The 15538-nt window shown below is 38.3% G+C and overlaps 2 protein-coding genes across 2 annotated transcripts in view; both read right to left on the bottom strand.

The window, feature by feature from the left end:
* bckdha (branched chain keto acid dehydrogenase E1 subunit alpha) overlaps positions 1-3365 on the bottom strand; it is a 9127-nt gene extending 5762 nt beyond the window's left edge. Inside the window, exons 1-4 of the mRNA XM_053321110.1 lie at positions 3111-3365; positions 951-1127; positions 752-838; positions 539-647 (exon numbers count right to left, since the gene is read on the bottom strand). Coding sequence (XP_053177085.1) covers positions 539-647; positions 752-838; positions 951-1127; positions 3111-3206 — 469 coding nt within the window. The 5' untranslated portion in view covers positions 3207-3365. The remainder of the gene's footprint in view (positions 1-538; positions 648-751; positions 839-950; positions 1128-3110) is intronic.
* A 1703-nt stretch (positions 3366-5068) lies between these two features.
* LOC128360498 (uncharacterized) lies at positions 5069-14816 on the bottom strand. The gene is made up of 12 exons (XM_053320938.1): positions 14663-14816; positions 13170-14534; positions 12950-13089; positions 11359-11530; positions 10968-11072; positions 10192-10387; positions 9551-10098; positions 8966-9110; positions 8649-8880; positions 6362-6496; positions 5616-5702; positions 5069-5519 (listed from the first exon to the last, which is right to left on the bottom strand). Exons 1-12 carry the CDS (start codon positions 14799-14801, stop codon positions 5196-5198), a joined length of 3588 nt encoding a protein of 1195 aa, XP_053176913.1. The 5' UTR covers positions 14802-14816; the 3' UTR covers positions 5069-5195.
* Between the last annotated feature and the right edge of the window lie 722 nt (positions 14817-15538).

Here is a 15538-nt window from a genome sequence, read left to right as displayed (position 1 = left end):
ATGAAGACTGACTTCCTGAAGTGAATGACAGCAGTTTGACATCAGTGTGTTTCATTTTATTCACTGATCAAATGAGATACTGTGTCCTTCAAACATTATCATTCATGTGATTACCTTGCACCAAAGGAAGCACAAGCACACCTATCAAACTTGGAGCTTTGGTGACATTGATCATCTTATAATGTGTCCCAGAATGCAATCTTAAAAAAGACAAACTATTTTAAAGAGGCAGGCAACTATTACATCAATGAGACGTTAAAATAACATATCTAAAAGGAACTCTATTGTCCTACTAAACTATAAAAACTACATGCTAGGTGTGTTTGGTAAGATTTGGAACCCTATGTAGTATGTTGAATTTTTTTCAGGGTGTCCAATGTATATTGCTTTTTGTTTACTATGTATATACACTTGTGTACCTTTTAAAGAAAAAGTAAAATATGAATATTAGTTCATGTTCCCTCTATGCTCCTGAAAAATAATAAACATGTAATAAAAAAAACCCTGACAAACAAACTATATGCTGTCTAATGCTTACCAGCCTCTCTGTATTGACCGAAGACCAGGTCATTTGGGTCCAGAGCAGCAGCACTACCGATATGTGTCCCCTCCTCACCGTAGTTTGTCATGTAGAAGGAAATACGGCCCTGTAACAGAAACCAAACTTAGACACCTTTACTACATAATCACACTACAATTGTCACCTGTCCCGTTGGTTAAACCAGGAAATACAAGAGGGGGAAAAACAAACCTGTCTCTGTGATTCATAGAGAATGCGATCCATTGTGTTCAGCAGAGTCATCTTCTGATAAAAGTTCAAAACTGTCTCTTTGGAGAGCTGAACAGGGAAGAAACACACAAAACCACCAATGATAAAACTTTTTTTCCACAAAGTGTGTCATGAGTTGAAGGTTTTATGCCTTTTTTTAATAAGTTCAGGCTGATTGTACCTCAGGGTCTTGAGAGGGGTTGATGATATTGCCCTGCCGGTCCATCACCCGGTACACCGGAATCCCAGAGATGACATTGGGCTGGATGAACTCGAGTTGATCCACAAACTCGGCCGAGGCTCCAGGAAACTGTGGCTTTTCCAGCGATGAGTCAAAGGGCTGCTGTCGGTGCGTGGCCTGCGAGATTGAATACAAACATTATTTACTAACATCGTCACTGTGGCTGCGTCAAAGACGGGCAACAAAGGATGATTAATCTTTCTCTAAATAATGACACCCAGAAAAAAAACTCTGCAGCTGCTCTGTTGAAAATGAATTTTAATAGTCAAACAGCAATGGCCAAACAGTTGAGATTGTAATTATCTTCTGTGATTAATAATATTAATACTGATAATAATAATAATACTAATACTAATACTAATAATAATAATAATGATAATACTAACTAACAATAAAGCACCTTTTAACAACAGTTAGAGTTTACAAAGTGCTAAAGTAAATAGGTACAACAGTTACAAGGCCAACATTAACAATATGGAAGTAGAAGATGATGAAATACAACAAGGATATGATAAAAAAAAAGATTATGAAATAAGAAATAAAAAATAAAGTGAAATAAAATTATACTTAATGGAAAGACTGTGTGTAACCCAGTTCTTCACAGCATTTCCAAGCAAGACAGACAGCTCGTGAACAAATCTATTACAAAAGGATCAACAACTTTTTTTTTTTTTGGCTGTCTTGACATTTTCTATCTCCATTCTAGTAAAATGTATTCAGAACAAATGGAATGTTTACAGATCAGATAATGAGAGGATAAGAGGAAAGCTGGAAGCTACTATAGACAATCCCTCTCATCCTCTTTATGTCGAACTGAGGCAGCTCAGGAGCACGTTCAGCCACAGACTCATCCAACGATGTGCCTCAAAACACTTGGGGGGGCTCCTTCATACCATCAGCCATCAGACTTCACAACACCACAGCTCCCACTCCTGACTAGGACTAGGATTAAAACTCAAACCATACACCACTCACTCACAGTTAAAAAAAAGACTGTGTACAACAGTATGCACACGTTTATTTACTTTACCTACTATATAAATTCCAGGAATCATTGTCTCATATTTTCTGCACATTGCACATTTATTTTTAATTTAACGAATTTACTTTATATAATATTGTATTTACTTTATCCTATTTTCCACTGCTGCTGTGTCAACTTGAAGTTCTCCTGAAGGGCAATCAACAAAGATACAACTTATGATCTTGACAGATTGTAACTGCCAATATCTTGACTTTTCACACAGTCTGATGAAATGACATATTATCGACACCAGATTATCAGCACATGAGATGCATTTTCTACTTCATAACAACACTTAATAATAAATGTCACTATGTCTGCTTCTTTCTAACGCCCCGTTATCCGACCAATCAGGAGGAAGCTAGCTAAAACATTAGCCACTAGCTAGCGACCTCGCAGTAGCAACAAAGCGACAAACACCGGGTGAACCAGTGTTTTTCAAGCTGCCGATTAAAGCTCAAAACATGAATTTGCACATACATGCTTCAAGCTTCAGTTAGATTTCCATTAGAGTCTGATATGATAAGATAAAGGTAATACGTTAAGGTTGTCGGCTAAGCAAACTGCTTCACAGGCTGTCGCGATAACTGAAGGAGTCAAACAACGCGTCCTTCTGGATCCTGGGTTACGGTTATCATTTTAACCCAAACTATAACATTTCCCTAACCATACTTGTACCATTGTTGTGCCTTAACCTATTCGGAGCTTAACCACACTGTTGTCACACCATGAAAACATCATTATTTTGTAAAATAAGATGAGCACAATGAAGGCAACAAGTGAAAATCTCGCGAGAGTTACCAACTACTAACTCTTCCTAACCTTTATCAAACCTTTCTATTTTACACATAAACGTCAGCATATTGTAGTTGATAAGATACATTTTCATGACAAATATTGTTATGTCTGAAACGACCTTCCGGTCCGCCAGGGCCACAGTCACGCACTTACACACCTCCTGCTGATAACAACCTTTGGGGAACCATTCGCATTAAATTATTATCATTTATATGCAGTTAAACTGCAGGTGTCTGGAATAAGAATAAATGATTATTTTTTTATGCACAGTCACTTACACTAGCTCTGAAGGCTCTATGTTGAAGCAGCCTCGATGCCTTCAGTCCTGCCGCCTGACGAGCAGCATGGAAACACACTCTGTACATGTTGTTCATGGTGCTCACAGCCGCGTCCACAGTCGGACACAAAAGTGTCGCACTAAATGTGTCAAAATGTTTTTAAGGACAAGTGTTTAATCTTCTGTCCCAGCCCGCCACCAGCAGTACCAGTATGACCACACTCGCCGGGTCAGTGAAAACCTGCAAGCAGCAGCAGCGTCAAGGAAGCTGCAATGACAACATCCGGCCAAACCTCCCAAAATAAAACTCACATTAACCAAAAAGGCATCTCATTAAAGGATAATTTCATAATTTTTCCAAAACATTTTTAGCTCTTACATACTGTTCAGGGTCAAATCTGACTACATTTTAGAGCTGTAAAAACACCATGTAGGCTGCACATTTATTCTAGGCGGACTTTTCCTTATGTGGCCGCAAATATACCAAAACATGCATTGTATTTTTATTTGTGTGCAACCGATACACAATTCTGTATGAAATTTTAAAAATCTGCATTCATACATGTTGTTTTTTTCTTATTCTGAACAGTATGTAACCATTAACCATGCTCAACCCACAGCAGAGTTCAGTAACATATAGCATCAAATTCCTTCTTTGTGTTTCTCTGTTGAGGTGCAGTGGCCTATATAAGTAGCCTATAGTAGTTCTCAAATGGGGGTCTGTGGTTTAATTTATGTCAGTTTTGGGGTCCTTGATGTGAAAAAGTTTTTAAAAGACTGGCCTATAATAACAAAAAGAAGGGATTTGACCCTAATAGGACTGTACCCCATATGACTGCTGGGTTGGAGAGCATATGAGCACACTCCCCAGAACCTGTGTTGGCTGGGAAGCCACATTTGGTGACTCAGATTCTGTGACTTGCAGTGTTGGAAGAAGTAAAAGTAATACCACAATGTAAAAATGCTGGTCATTCCCCCCTCTCTCTCTCTCCCTGTTTCCTGTCAGCCTCTCTAAATAAAACGCATAAAATGCCCCAAAATAAATATAATAAAAAATAAATACAATAAATATAATAAAAAAGTCTGCCTTAAGTGCTCAAGTAAAAGTACTTTTGAAATAATTAGTAAAGCAAATAAGCAAGTAAATGTAGCTGGTAATACTGCTCACTTTGAAGACAAAGCAGATCACTTCTGGTACACTTGACCAGTCAATGAATCAAAGTGTCTGAAGCTGTCAAACACGTTTTCGATGTAATTTAACCTGTTAACTTTTTTCTCCTGCATTGCTTTGTCACTTACAAAGACACAGTTCAGCTTCCAACAGTTCACCCTTCAGGATCTGTTTTCAGTCCTTCAAAGTTGAGGTGCTGTAGGCCTGCCAGTGGGTGAAGTCATCACATAATAAAAATGTTTTGTCAACACATGCATCTCTTACCTCTTGACCAGATTGGCTGAAACACATTGATAATGGGTATTAGAAAAAAATGACTGATATTATTACCTAAACCACTACTACTGGTGGCCTAACAATTGTTGGACATTAGTGCTATAAATTCCTACTCAACTAGATGTTTACTTGAAGTACACACCACTTAAATACATGAGATTTGTTATGTTAAAAAGTGTTGTAAGATTACTGTCTGAAGACTACAGTGACACATAGTTGGTAACTTATTTAAGTCATATTGAGGTTCAACTAAAATCTCAAACCATAACTCTATCTGCAGCTCCACCACTCTTCACTGCTCTGCAAATTCCTGCCTTTCCAAAAGTATATACACCGGTAATCGCTTTATTAAATCAAATGATATCTAAAATCCACTTCTTTTTTATAAATTCTTTCTTCAGAATGACTGATTTTACTATGTGAGGTTATACGAAATGCCAATAAAACTTAAAAGCGGGCTTGTAGTTAAATATTTTTTGTATGGTGCCTTTGTGATCATTTAAAAACATGAATAACAAATATAGAATCCTTTTATTTTTCCTCTTGAGTTTGACATCAACCAAATATTAATTCAACAGCAGGACTGAACATTATAAATGAAAGGTTTTTAGCACTTAACATATTGGTTGTCATAGATAATCAATTCTTCTGTAGAAATATCTGCATATCCGCCTGTTCTGGTTGAATATGCAACCTCTCTTGGCCGATTGTGTCGCCTGCTGTTGATGCTTGGACACACAGGTATGAGTTAGAGAGTTCAAACAGGAGAGGCAGCATGTCCTGTCGCTCCCACCACCAGGCCAGAGCATCTTCTGAAGAGGGTATCACAGGCAGACGTCTGTACAGCTGCAATTCTCGCTGCACTCTTTCAAGGATGGACAGGGTCTTTTCTGCTGCTGCGTTGCTCTTCAGAGCTCTGTCCTCCTCGGGGGCAGTGAACCTCGGCTTTTTGGCCAACGGAGTCTGGCAAATTGAAATTTAGCCAAATAAAGTGTGTTGAAACAAGATAACTTTCAATAAAATACAATGAATGTTTGTGTCCTGTTTGGATGGAATTACCTCATCTGAATACTCGTCATTTTGCTCGGATACATCGTCAGCATCACTATCCTTCTCCTGAAATCTGTGTTCCTTGTGATTTGACACCTAAATCACAATAAAATGACATAGACGAGCTCAAACATTGACACAAAAAGGCCTGCAGATTTACACAACTTGAACTGAGAGTGTGTATGAGATGACTGACAGTTTGTAAAGACTTTGAATCTATTATCTATTACATGGTCTATTGATAAGTACAGATGTAGAGCAAATATAACAGTGAATGAAGCCTTAGCTTGATGCTCTAACAATTCCCCTTCGGTATCCATATCCAACTAAATCCACAGAACAACTTGGTAAATTTTAAAGGTTTACTTGAAATTTAAAAATGATACAGAGCAATTATCCTCCACAGTTATTACTGATACAAAAGATAACAAAAAATATTTAAAAAGGAGAAAAACTGTGGCTCCACTTTCCACTTTCGACTGACTAAGCACACCCCCTCCTCCCGTAATCCTCTCTAAGTGCTCGGTTACTAGTTACAAGAAAGCAACAATAATGATGATCTTTTAATAAACGTTAAAAAACTGTATATTAATGAAATTTTCCACGTACATTTTACCTAATTTGAATTTTTATCTTTATGCAAATATGAAGTAAAAATACATCAACAAATTAAATGCAAAATATTCCTTTTAATCTTTTAAGTGTTTTAAATTAACTTAAATTACAGTCATTTTGATTTAAAAAAAAAAGATTACGTGTCCTGTTGTGGTTGAAACTGTAACTGCAGCTTTTTTCACTCTATTCCAAATCTCATCAGAGTCGACTCTGTTCTTAAACCTCGGGTCCATAGCACTCGCCTCCTGTAGGAACTTCCAAGTGTCACCATCCTCCTGAAATAAAGCACACAGATTCTGTTACTTGTTAAATGTATGTGTGACATAAGAAAGTAGAGTACAATCAAATCAGGGATAGAGCCTGTAGTCAAAACGCTGACCTCATTGTCCTATCTTTGCAAACTCATTTTATCTTTTAAACCTGCAGCGCCAAACTTTTATACATGATTCAACAATTCAAGCCAAACGAGTTCAGACAACGTTGCTTAAGCCTATTGTAGCCACAATTCTCAAAAAAAAAAAAAAAAAAAAGGCAGCTGAGAGACTTAGTAGGCTCTTATCTGTGACGCATCCATACAAATCCATGCTTAAGTCCAGATGCAGTTTTAATAATGTTTATTGGATGAAAAAAAAAGACTGACAAGCAGCTGTTGCACAAAAATTATTAAACAATACCTGATGTGATATGATGTGAGAATATTGTGATGATGATGACGACAACGGTCACGAGAAAATACTATAGGTCAACTAACCCGCTTGGTCTAAAACTCCCTTCGCCACCCAAGTGAACAGGTAAAATAAGAGGAAGCCACACCCGACGCAAGTGACGCAATATGTGCAGCTCAAACAAATGCATAAAACAGAAGCAAACATAAATGTTGGCGCCTACACTGATCGCCAAAGTTGGACCATGGTAGCGCCCTACCAGAATTTGTCAATTGGTGTGACAATAACTTCCATGATCTTAATGTGAAAAAAACAAAGGAGCTTGTCATTGATTTTTTAGGAAGAGTGGTGCTAAACCCCAGGCAAACTTGATTCAGGGAAAGGAGGTCGAAATTATTAAAACCTACAAATACTTAGGTACTGTGTTCAACTCCCAGCTCAGGTTTGATAAAAACACTGAATGCATTGCCAAAAGAGGCCAGCAAAGAATTCATTTACTGAGGAAGCTCAAGTCTTTTAATGTCTGCAACAGAATTTTACGTATGCTTTATCAGTCTTTTATCGACATTTTAAAATGTTCCTTTATCTGCTGGTTTGGTGGCCTGTCTGTAAAAGACAAAGACAGCCTTTACAGCATTGTGAGGGTCTGTTCTAAAATAATTGGGGCCCAGCAGAGAGACTTGAGTTCTTTGTGGGAGAGGCAGGTGACCCACAAAGCCAGGGGAATAATTTCCCAGCATAGCCACATCCTGTCCTCTGAATTCACAATGATGCCTTCAGGCCGCTGCTTCGTAGCACCCATCAGGAAAATAAACAGATACTCGAAATCTTTCATTCCATCTGCCATAAGTCTCATGAATCTGGACAGTGGCAGTAATCGGAAATGAAACTGTAACTACTGTAACTGTATTGCAACTGTGCAATGCATCCTTGGATGCCTGTTCTTTTATTCTTTTATTTATTTATTATTTAATTTTTAACTTATTTATTTATTTCATCACTAGTGGTGCCACCCCCATGTACTGATGCACTGACATAATGTACTCCTGTACTTGTCTGCTGTCTGATATCATGCAGTTATTGTTTGTTTGTTTTTAGGTTTTTACGCTGGAACTGCTTAAACTGAATTGCCCCTTGGGGACTAATAAAGTTGTTTGAATTGAATTGAATTGAATATCTCTCTGTATTTCACAGTACACAGACTTTTTAAATATCATGTTGGGTGTCTTATCAGACTCAATGGATCAAATTCTGATAGTAAAAAGAATTTTGCAGGGGGTTGTGTGATGCTCCAAACTATTTATCCACCATTTTACACCTGAGAAGTGTCAGTGGTGATAGTGGTGTATTGGCCATCAGACACTGGGACAAATCCCAGAGGGCCATCAAAAAATATGTTTTCGGACAAGTGTACAGACAAAATCATCATTTGGGGTGTGCATGAGCGCATGCTGCATGTCTGTGTCAGGCAATCAAAGCAGAGCATGCCCCTTTACCCTTACTGGTAGAAGGGGGAGATAATAATAGATTTATGTTTTTATGCATAGAAATAGTCTGCAAAAGAGAATTAAATGTAAAAAGTGGATATTTCTGGGTGAATTTAAGCCTATTGTTAATCCTATGATAAATTAGTAAATTGGTAATTGTCCCTGTTCTTAGCCATTTTTGACCTTATCTTTTAACCTCAGGTGTAAGTTTATCAAGATAATTATGAAACGCCCCCCCCCCCCACCCCCCTCCCCGTGGTAAGTGCTGAACATACCTTATAGCATGATGACAGGTCAACCCAGACTTTCTGCTTGAGCGTGGCTGTGAAAAGAGAGTCTTCGTCCTGGGTTTCAAAGTGGGCCTCCAGTTCTTTCAGAATAGGAAATATCTGACTACAAATTGGACTCTTGTCAGCTGGGACACAGAGCGAGGATCTATACAGAGGCTTCATGGTCCTGATGAACTCCTCAGCTTCTTGGAGGTCGGCGCCTGACAGCGTTTCCAGCCTTTTGGAGTAAATTTAAGTCAAATAAATCTATTGTTTTCACATTAACTACATTGCATTATAATTATACACTTAACTTCCATTACCTTTTCTTCTCAAAAGATGGTTTTAGCCGGGGATCTGCAGTGGCGGCCTGGATGGCAGTATACTGCTCTACAAACCTCTCCACCATGAGGTACAAGGAGCGCCAATGTGTCCGGATGTCGACTATTAAAGAGTGCTGTGGTAAATCTGAAAGGAAGACATAACTCTGACATTCAACCCCTTAAATACATTTTCTTTTGTGTGAGGAGGGGTTGGGAAGGTTACTTTGGAGATGTAATAGGTTACAGATTACTAGTTACCCAATTTAAAATGTAATAAGTAATGTAACCAATTCAATTACTTCAAAGTTGTATAACTTATTACATTCGATGACTTTTTGATGACTTTTCTAATTTTCTAACAAATGTTTTCAGCTGTTAGGGCAAGTGTACCCATTAAGCATTAAGCAAGTTCAGGTGTTTTTCATGGATACTGACATGATTTATAAGTGAGATCATTTCTTATAAAGTAAGATTTATCTCTTAAATTACGTAACGCTGTTACATGTAACTAGTTACTCCCCAAAACTGTGTGTGAGATACTTCTAAATAGCCAAAAACTAAGACGAGATGATATGATGTACTCACTCCATTGCTGCTGTTTCTCTTGAAGAACTGTCCCAGCAGTGGACAATCTTCTGATCCAAACAACAATAGCTCTTATTTTTGACGCCCAGCTGGCCTCAGTGTTGCTGGTGTTCACCTTCTGTGCAGAGAGATTTAGTATGTGGGCAAAACACCGCAACTTCCTAAATGGCAATTTCTTATTGGAAGAGTCCATACTGGATGCATTTTCCATTGTCATAGCGACAACCTTGTCTTTGACACCAAATTCCTCGAGTATAGCGCTGATCAGCTCTGCTGCTGCCGGGCTCATCTGAGAGTCATAAACCGACTTTGTACGGAGCACTTTCTGCCTCATCTGGCTGTTCATTATGAAGTGTATGGTAACTGTCAGGTACTGGTCGTGGGCGAGAGTCGTCCACCAATCACATGTCACTGCAGCTTTGGACACCTGAAGCAGCTCTCTGATGAGATTCTTCCTCTCCACAGAGTAACATGAAGGTATCAGCGTGTTTACGAGCTGATCTCTGGACGGCAGCTGGTACTTTGGGTTGAGTGTTTTTATCATTTCTCTGAGTGAGGACACAAATGAAAATGCAGATTATTAGAGAATGTAAATAATCACATTTGTGCAGCCGAAGATGAATAACAATAAAAACCTATACCTGAACCATGGTGACTCCACTGTGGACAAGGGATTTAATCCTTTCACAAGATATCCGATCACAGCTTTGTGACACTCCTTTGTTCTCTGCTTGCTCAGCCTCTTTCTCTCAGCCAGGGTGAAGGAGGTTGTGACAACAGCAGACACTGTAGCTTCTCTGAGGTGACTGTTTATGGTGTCAAGACTGGTAGCACTTCCTGTATAAAAAAAATAAAATAGATGACCTGCTTGCATGAACCTGCAGCAAGACTCATGCAAAAGTGTCAGACTCAGCAGATTTCCCACATAAAATTGCACATCATTTCTATAAACAGATATCTGAGTACAGAATCTGTAGGTGATGAGACAAGATTTTGGTACTGGAAGCACTCTGGCCTGCATTTGTCATCCGAATGGTATTAACCAATCACAGTTAACAGTTTGTGTGGTTTGTCTGGAGAACAAAAGAAGAAAAAACAACAAAATATAATCTTGGAACCTATCGGCTGTCGTCTGACAAAGATTTAGCTTTTTATTAAAAATTCATATGCATGCATTTGTTCATAGAGATTAGCCAAAATGTCATCTCGACCATTTAAAATTGCTAATTGGACTGGAAACAAAGACTTAGTCTTAACATTAAATAAATATTACAGGACTTTCCCATAAATACAGGTACATTTGTTAACTACGTCAACTAGATTCAGGTCACTGCACCAACACACAATGAACTTCTATGATTTTGTTGGATGTCTGTGTCTAATGATGAAAATCTACAAGTCTCCAAATTACACTTACGAGCAACAAGGCCACTCGAAATCACTTCCATGCACACCGAATCCCAGAAGTCCCCTTCATTTACATCTCCGTTAAAAGATTCTGGCAGGTCCTTCATCTCAATCCCTGTGAAAATGTTTGTAATTATTAACTGAGACTGCATGAGACCAAACACACGGAGTATAAATATGATTGTGTAGCAGAAAGAAACGAGAATACTATATGATACTACACGAAAAAGCATCTGAATGTAATCATTTTAACAGCTATTAAAAAGACTAAACACATCACTGAGACACCAAGCTGAGAGAGGGCACTCTGGTTCATTGTCTCATAAACTATATGTTCTTAAGCTTCTAACTATTCATTAATCTTTAATATTTAATTCCTACTACATGTAAGTAATACTAACCTGCAATGCTGAAAACCCCCTTCTGATGAAGATCTATCATGACTGAGGACGGACAGCCGTGACTCGTCAGAGCTTCAAAGTGGAGGTATGCCTGAAGCACATCGTTGCCACACGGAGACTTGACACCTACTGCCTGTTCCAGCACCTCCACCACTCCATCAGCAGAGTGATCCTAACAGAGAGAAAACAGACAAAAATGATTCATATCAGGTACTAATGTCACAGAGAAAAATTAAAGGATGAATTCACAACTTTTTGTCTTTCTTAAAACAGACAGACTTAAAGTAAAGGTTCACAATTTGTATGTATGTCTTAAAACAACAGTCAGGAGCCCAACTGAACATTAAAACATGTCTTTCTAGCTGTAATCATTCCTCCTGTTTATACTGACCATTAGAAGATCCCTGAGGGAACAATACTGTAATTAAAGCAAACATTATTCTGTGTATCTTGGCAAGTTTCAAGCTGTCTGATGAGTTCCAACAGTGTAGAACGACACATATTAGAAATCAGAAAATGCTCAGAGAAAGTTCTACGTTGCCTTTTTGGATAAATAACAGGTGTGTCATCTTCTCTCATTTGGATCTCCGTCTGTTAAAATTTAACATTAATAGCGAGTGATCTGGTAAGTGACACCTTTCTCCGATAAGATCAATAAAGGCTGCGTCACAACTGTCTATAAAGGTCTGTCGAAGTAATTACTTTGAAATCAACACAGGACTCTAAACAGTCATGAGGTGTTACTATATAATCAACCACAGCCTTCCCTCTCATTGATATTGATGTGAAATTATTATGTTCTTGATTAAGCCTCCCATTTAGAACACAGCATTTAGAATCTCTAAGGAAATCTAGGACTGATTCACCATGACTACTGTAAGACAGATCTATTGCTCCTCTCTCTGGAATAATATCTACATTCTCAATACAATCTTCTCTATCAGCAATCCAACTGTTTACATCTCCACATATATATATATATATATATATATATATATATATATATATATATATATATATATATATATATATATATATATATATATATATATATATATATATATATATATATATATATATAGATATAAATAGCGTCCACATCAAGGGAATACACTTGAGTAAGTAAATTGCCAAAAAATGTATTCCAGTCTCTTCCTCTTTCAGACCCTTCTGGGGATAAATAACAAGAGAAAACCACAAAACTATATGGCAGATGTCGGTTATCAAACAACACCCCAATAATACTGTCCATAGATTTATCGACAATTTTAATCTTGATATGTTCAAAAAGTTCATTTTTAACCAAAAGTCCAACTCCACCCGATCCCTTTGGAGCTCTTATATGCCTGTTTCTATTATTCCCAAACCAAAAATAACCAATTAACTTAATTGCTTCTAACTCAGACTGCTGAAGCCTCATATAAGCTTCACATTAACTTTTAAATGCATCTTTGCACCCACTGGAGGGGATCCTCTAATGGTCAGAATGAAGAGGAGGAATATTACCTAAAGGAAAACCTTTTTCAGTGTTCATGTGACTGCTCTTTTAAGACTTGAAACATTATGATCCCAAAACCATAACATACAATACCTTTATCAGGCTTCTCAGCAACAAACAGAGCTCCAGACTCAGGATTATGTGGTTGTTGTAATTGTGCAGACCCTCACTCCACTCCTGGTAACGGTAGACCATTTCACAGTCGAGACACTTTTTGAAAAAGGTGCAACTATCTGAAAGGCATAAAAAGATGTCTTACAGGGACTGCTGAAAGAAAAAGAGACTATAATTTGCATGTAAACTGTTAACAAACCTTGGATCACCCCGGTCACAGTAATGATCTTCGCTCTGTTGGTGATCAGCACCGGCTCTGTTAAGGAAACATGACCTGGACACTCTTGGCAGACAGTTTCAGCTGGAATCAAATGCTTCAAAATGTGTGTTTCAGGGTCAAACTGGATGATTTTTTCAGGAAACTCAGAGGGCAGTTTTTTGTGGTTGTAAATGTACTTTGCCGTTTGTTTTAGTTCTCCTTCTCCTGACACAGTTCCAGTTGAATTTTCTGCAGACGAGTCCTCTATGAACCCAGAAATGCTTATGGGTTTGTCCAGTTCAGCGTCTGAAGAAAATAACTCCTTATTGGTTTGGAAGAGATACCATTTGGCTACGCATTTGTGCAAGCAAGTTATTCTCCCTCGAGAACAATCGCAATGCCACAACTTTCGATTTACATAATAAGTCACAAATACTCTTCCTAGCCTACTGTACTGTGACACTTTAGACTCAAACACAGACAAATAAAGGCAATGACTTCCACCAAGAGCCACAAGGGTAACAAGTGGGGCCCTGTGTTGCGCCGCTTGGTCCTGATGGTCGAGGCACTTCCTTGCCATGTCCTTTCCAATCCATTTATTGGCAGCCAGCTGTTCCAGCAGACCAGATTTCAGGTCTTGTATTTCAGCGTGAGTATAACAAAAATCGACAGATCGCAGGTGGGGACACTGGCTGTTAGTCAAACCACTCCTCTGTCGGAAACCTGCAATAACCTCACACCGATCTTCTCCACACAACATTTTATTTGTGCTGCCTGATTTCTTTTTGATGACATGAACCGGTACAGCGGTGGCCTTGTAGGACTTTGCGACGGCATACACGCCGTTATGAGAATCGATACACTGACTTCTAAGATGGTCTTTGGCCGTTATGTCCACCTCAGAAATTAAGTGTTTCCTGAGTTTGTGTTTACTTAGATTTTTTTTATTCAAGTATAAACTGCACATTGGACATTTTATTTTTCTTCCCGCTGTTTTGAATATTTGAGCCGTTGGGGTTTTAGACTGGACTTGAGGAGCAGGATCTAATGTGCATTTTATTTTAACAGGGGGTTCAGGTGAAGCCAAACACTGCTCTGTCGTAACAGTTTTCTGAACAGGTGGCGTGAGGTTGAGCAGGATGATGGCACCCTGGCCGGCGGTGGTTGCTAGTTGAGCCGGAGCAGCAGGTGGAGCAGCTGACGGGACCCCTGTGTCTGCTGCTGCTGCTGTTGAACTTTGCGTCACCACACATTTGTCCATATGACTTTCAAACTGTTTCCGAGTGATAATTGTCTTTGGGCAGTAAGGACAGTGAAAATGTCTTTCTCCTCTGCACTGCAATTGGCACACATAGATGTTATATTCTGCAAAGACAAAGCAAAATACAAGAGTAGAGTTAAAATCTCAAAGGGATGGAATGGATGAGTTTTGTATTATTGATTGGATCAATTATTAAGATATTTCAGGTATAAGTAGAAAAGCATATTCTCACCTCCATGTTGCAAGGCCCTCATTCGGTGGATTTCCACATGCGTCCAAACACTTGCATATTCTCCTTTTGGTTTGTAGACAGACGGCTGGCAGACAGGACAGTGGTACAGTCTGCACTCTTTACACAACTCCAGACACATACGGCCATCTGAGCGCTTCCGGACTGTGACGTGAAGGTTTCTGAATACAAAGGTGGGGGAAAAAATCAATACTGTACAACTAGGGCCCGACCGATACTTGAATTTTGGGGCTGATGCCGATACATTGATATAGAATATAAAATGCACTTCTTTTTTTTTTTTTTTGCAATGTGGTTATCAAACACTTGTGATAAAGATATGTGATGAAGGCCATGATATTTTACAGTTTAACTATAAACTTTATTTTTATAAAAAGTGCATTGAAACAGTAAACTTCACTGTGAATTTAGTAAGTATAAATTCCTATTAATAATAAAACACATACAAGAACATATGTACATATTACACTTGAATTAAGAAACAAGATCAAATATACATAAAATGCTGCCTATGTAACTTTAAAAAAATATATTGGTGCATATTAGACAACATATATACCAATACTGATATATCTGTGATAGGCCAATATCAGCCAATAATATCAGCTGGCTAGTATATCGGCCTGGCTCTAGTAACAACTAAAACTTTTCCTATATGTTTATGTAGCCCAAAACTGATTTAGTCATAGGAAGGTACAACCTTGTCTAGATCAGACCATTCAGAAAACACACTATATGTGATATTGTAATGTGGATGGACTAGTTAACGAGTTGGTGTGTTTGTTCTCTTTCATCCAGGTAAATTAATATTTTACTTTGGGATGGAGGTAGATATTTTGTCCTATTGTTGTTTATCAA

Source organism: Scomber japonicus, chromosome 6 (genome assembly GCF_027409825.1).
Source record: "Scomber japonicus isolate fScoJap1 chromosome 6, fScoJap1.pri, whole genome shotgun sequence".
Classification (NCBI taxonomy): domain Eukaryota; kingdom Metazoa; phylum Chordata; class Actinopteri; order Scombriformes; family Scombridae; genus Scomber; species Scomber japonicus.
This window is presented reverse-complemented; position numbering and strand designations above follow the sequence as displayed.

Coding starts and splice junctions, on each gene's coding strand:
- LOC128360498 (XM_053320938.1), bottom strand. CDS start 14,801: ATGTGTCTGGAGTTGTGTAAAGAGTGCAGACTGTACCACTGTCCTGTC. Junction 6,497..8,648: donor ACCTGTCATCATGCTATAAG/GTATGTTCAGCA, acceptor GCTTTATTTCAG/GAGGATGGTGACACTTGGAA. Junction 5,520..5,615: donor ATGACGAGTATTCAGATGAG/GTAATTCCATCC, acceptor TCAATTTGCCAG/ACTCCGTTGGCCAAAAAGCC.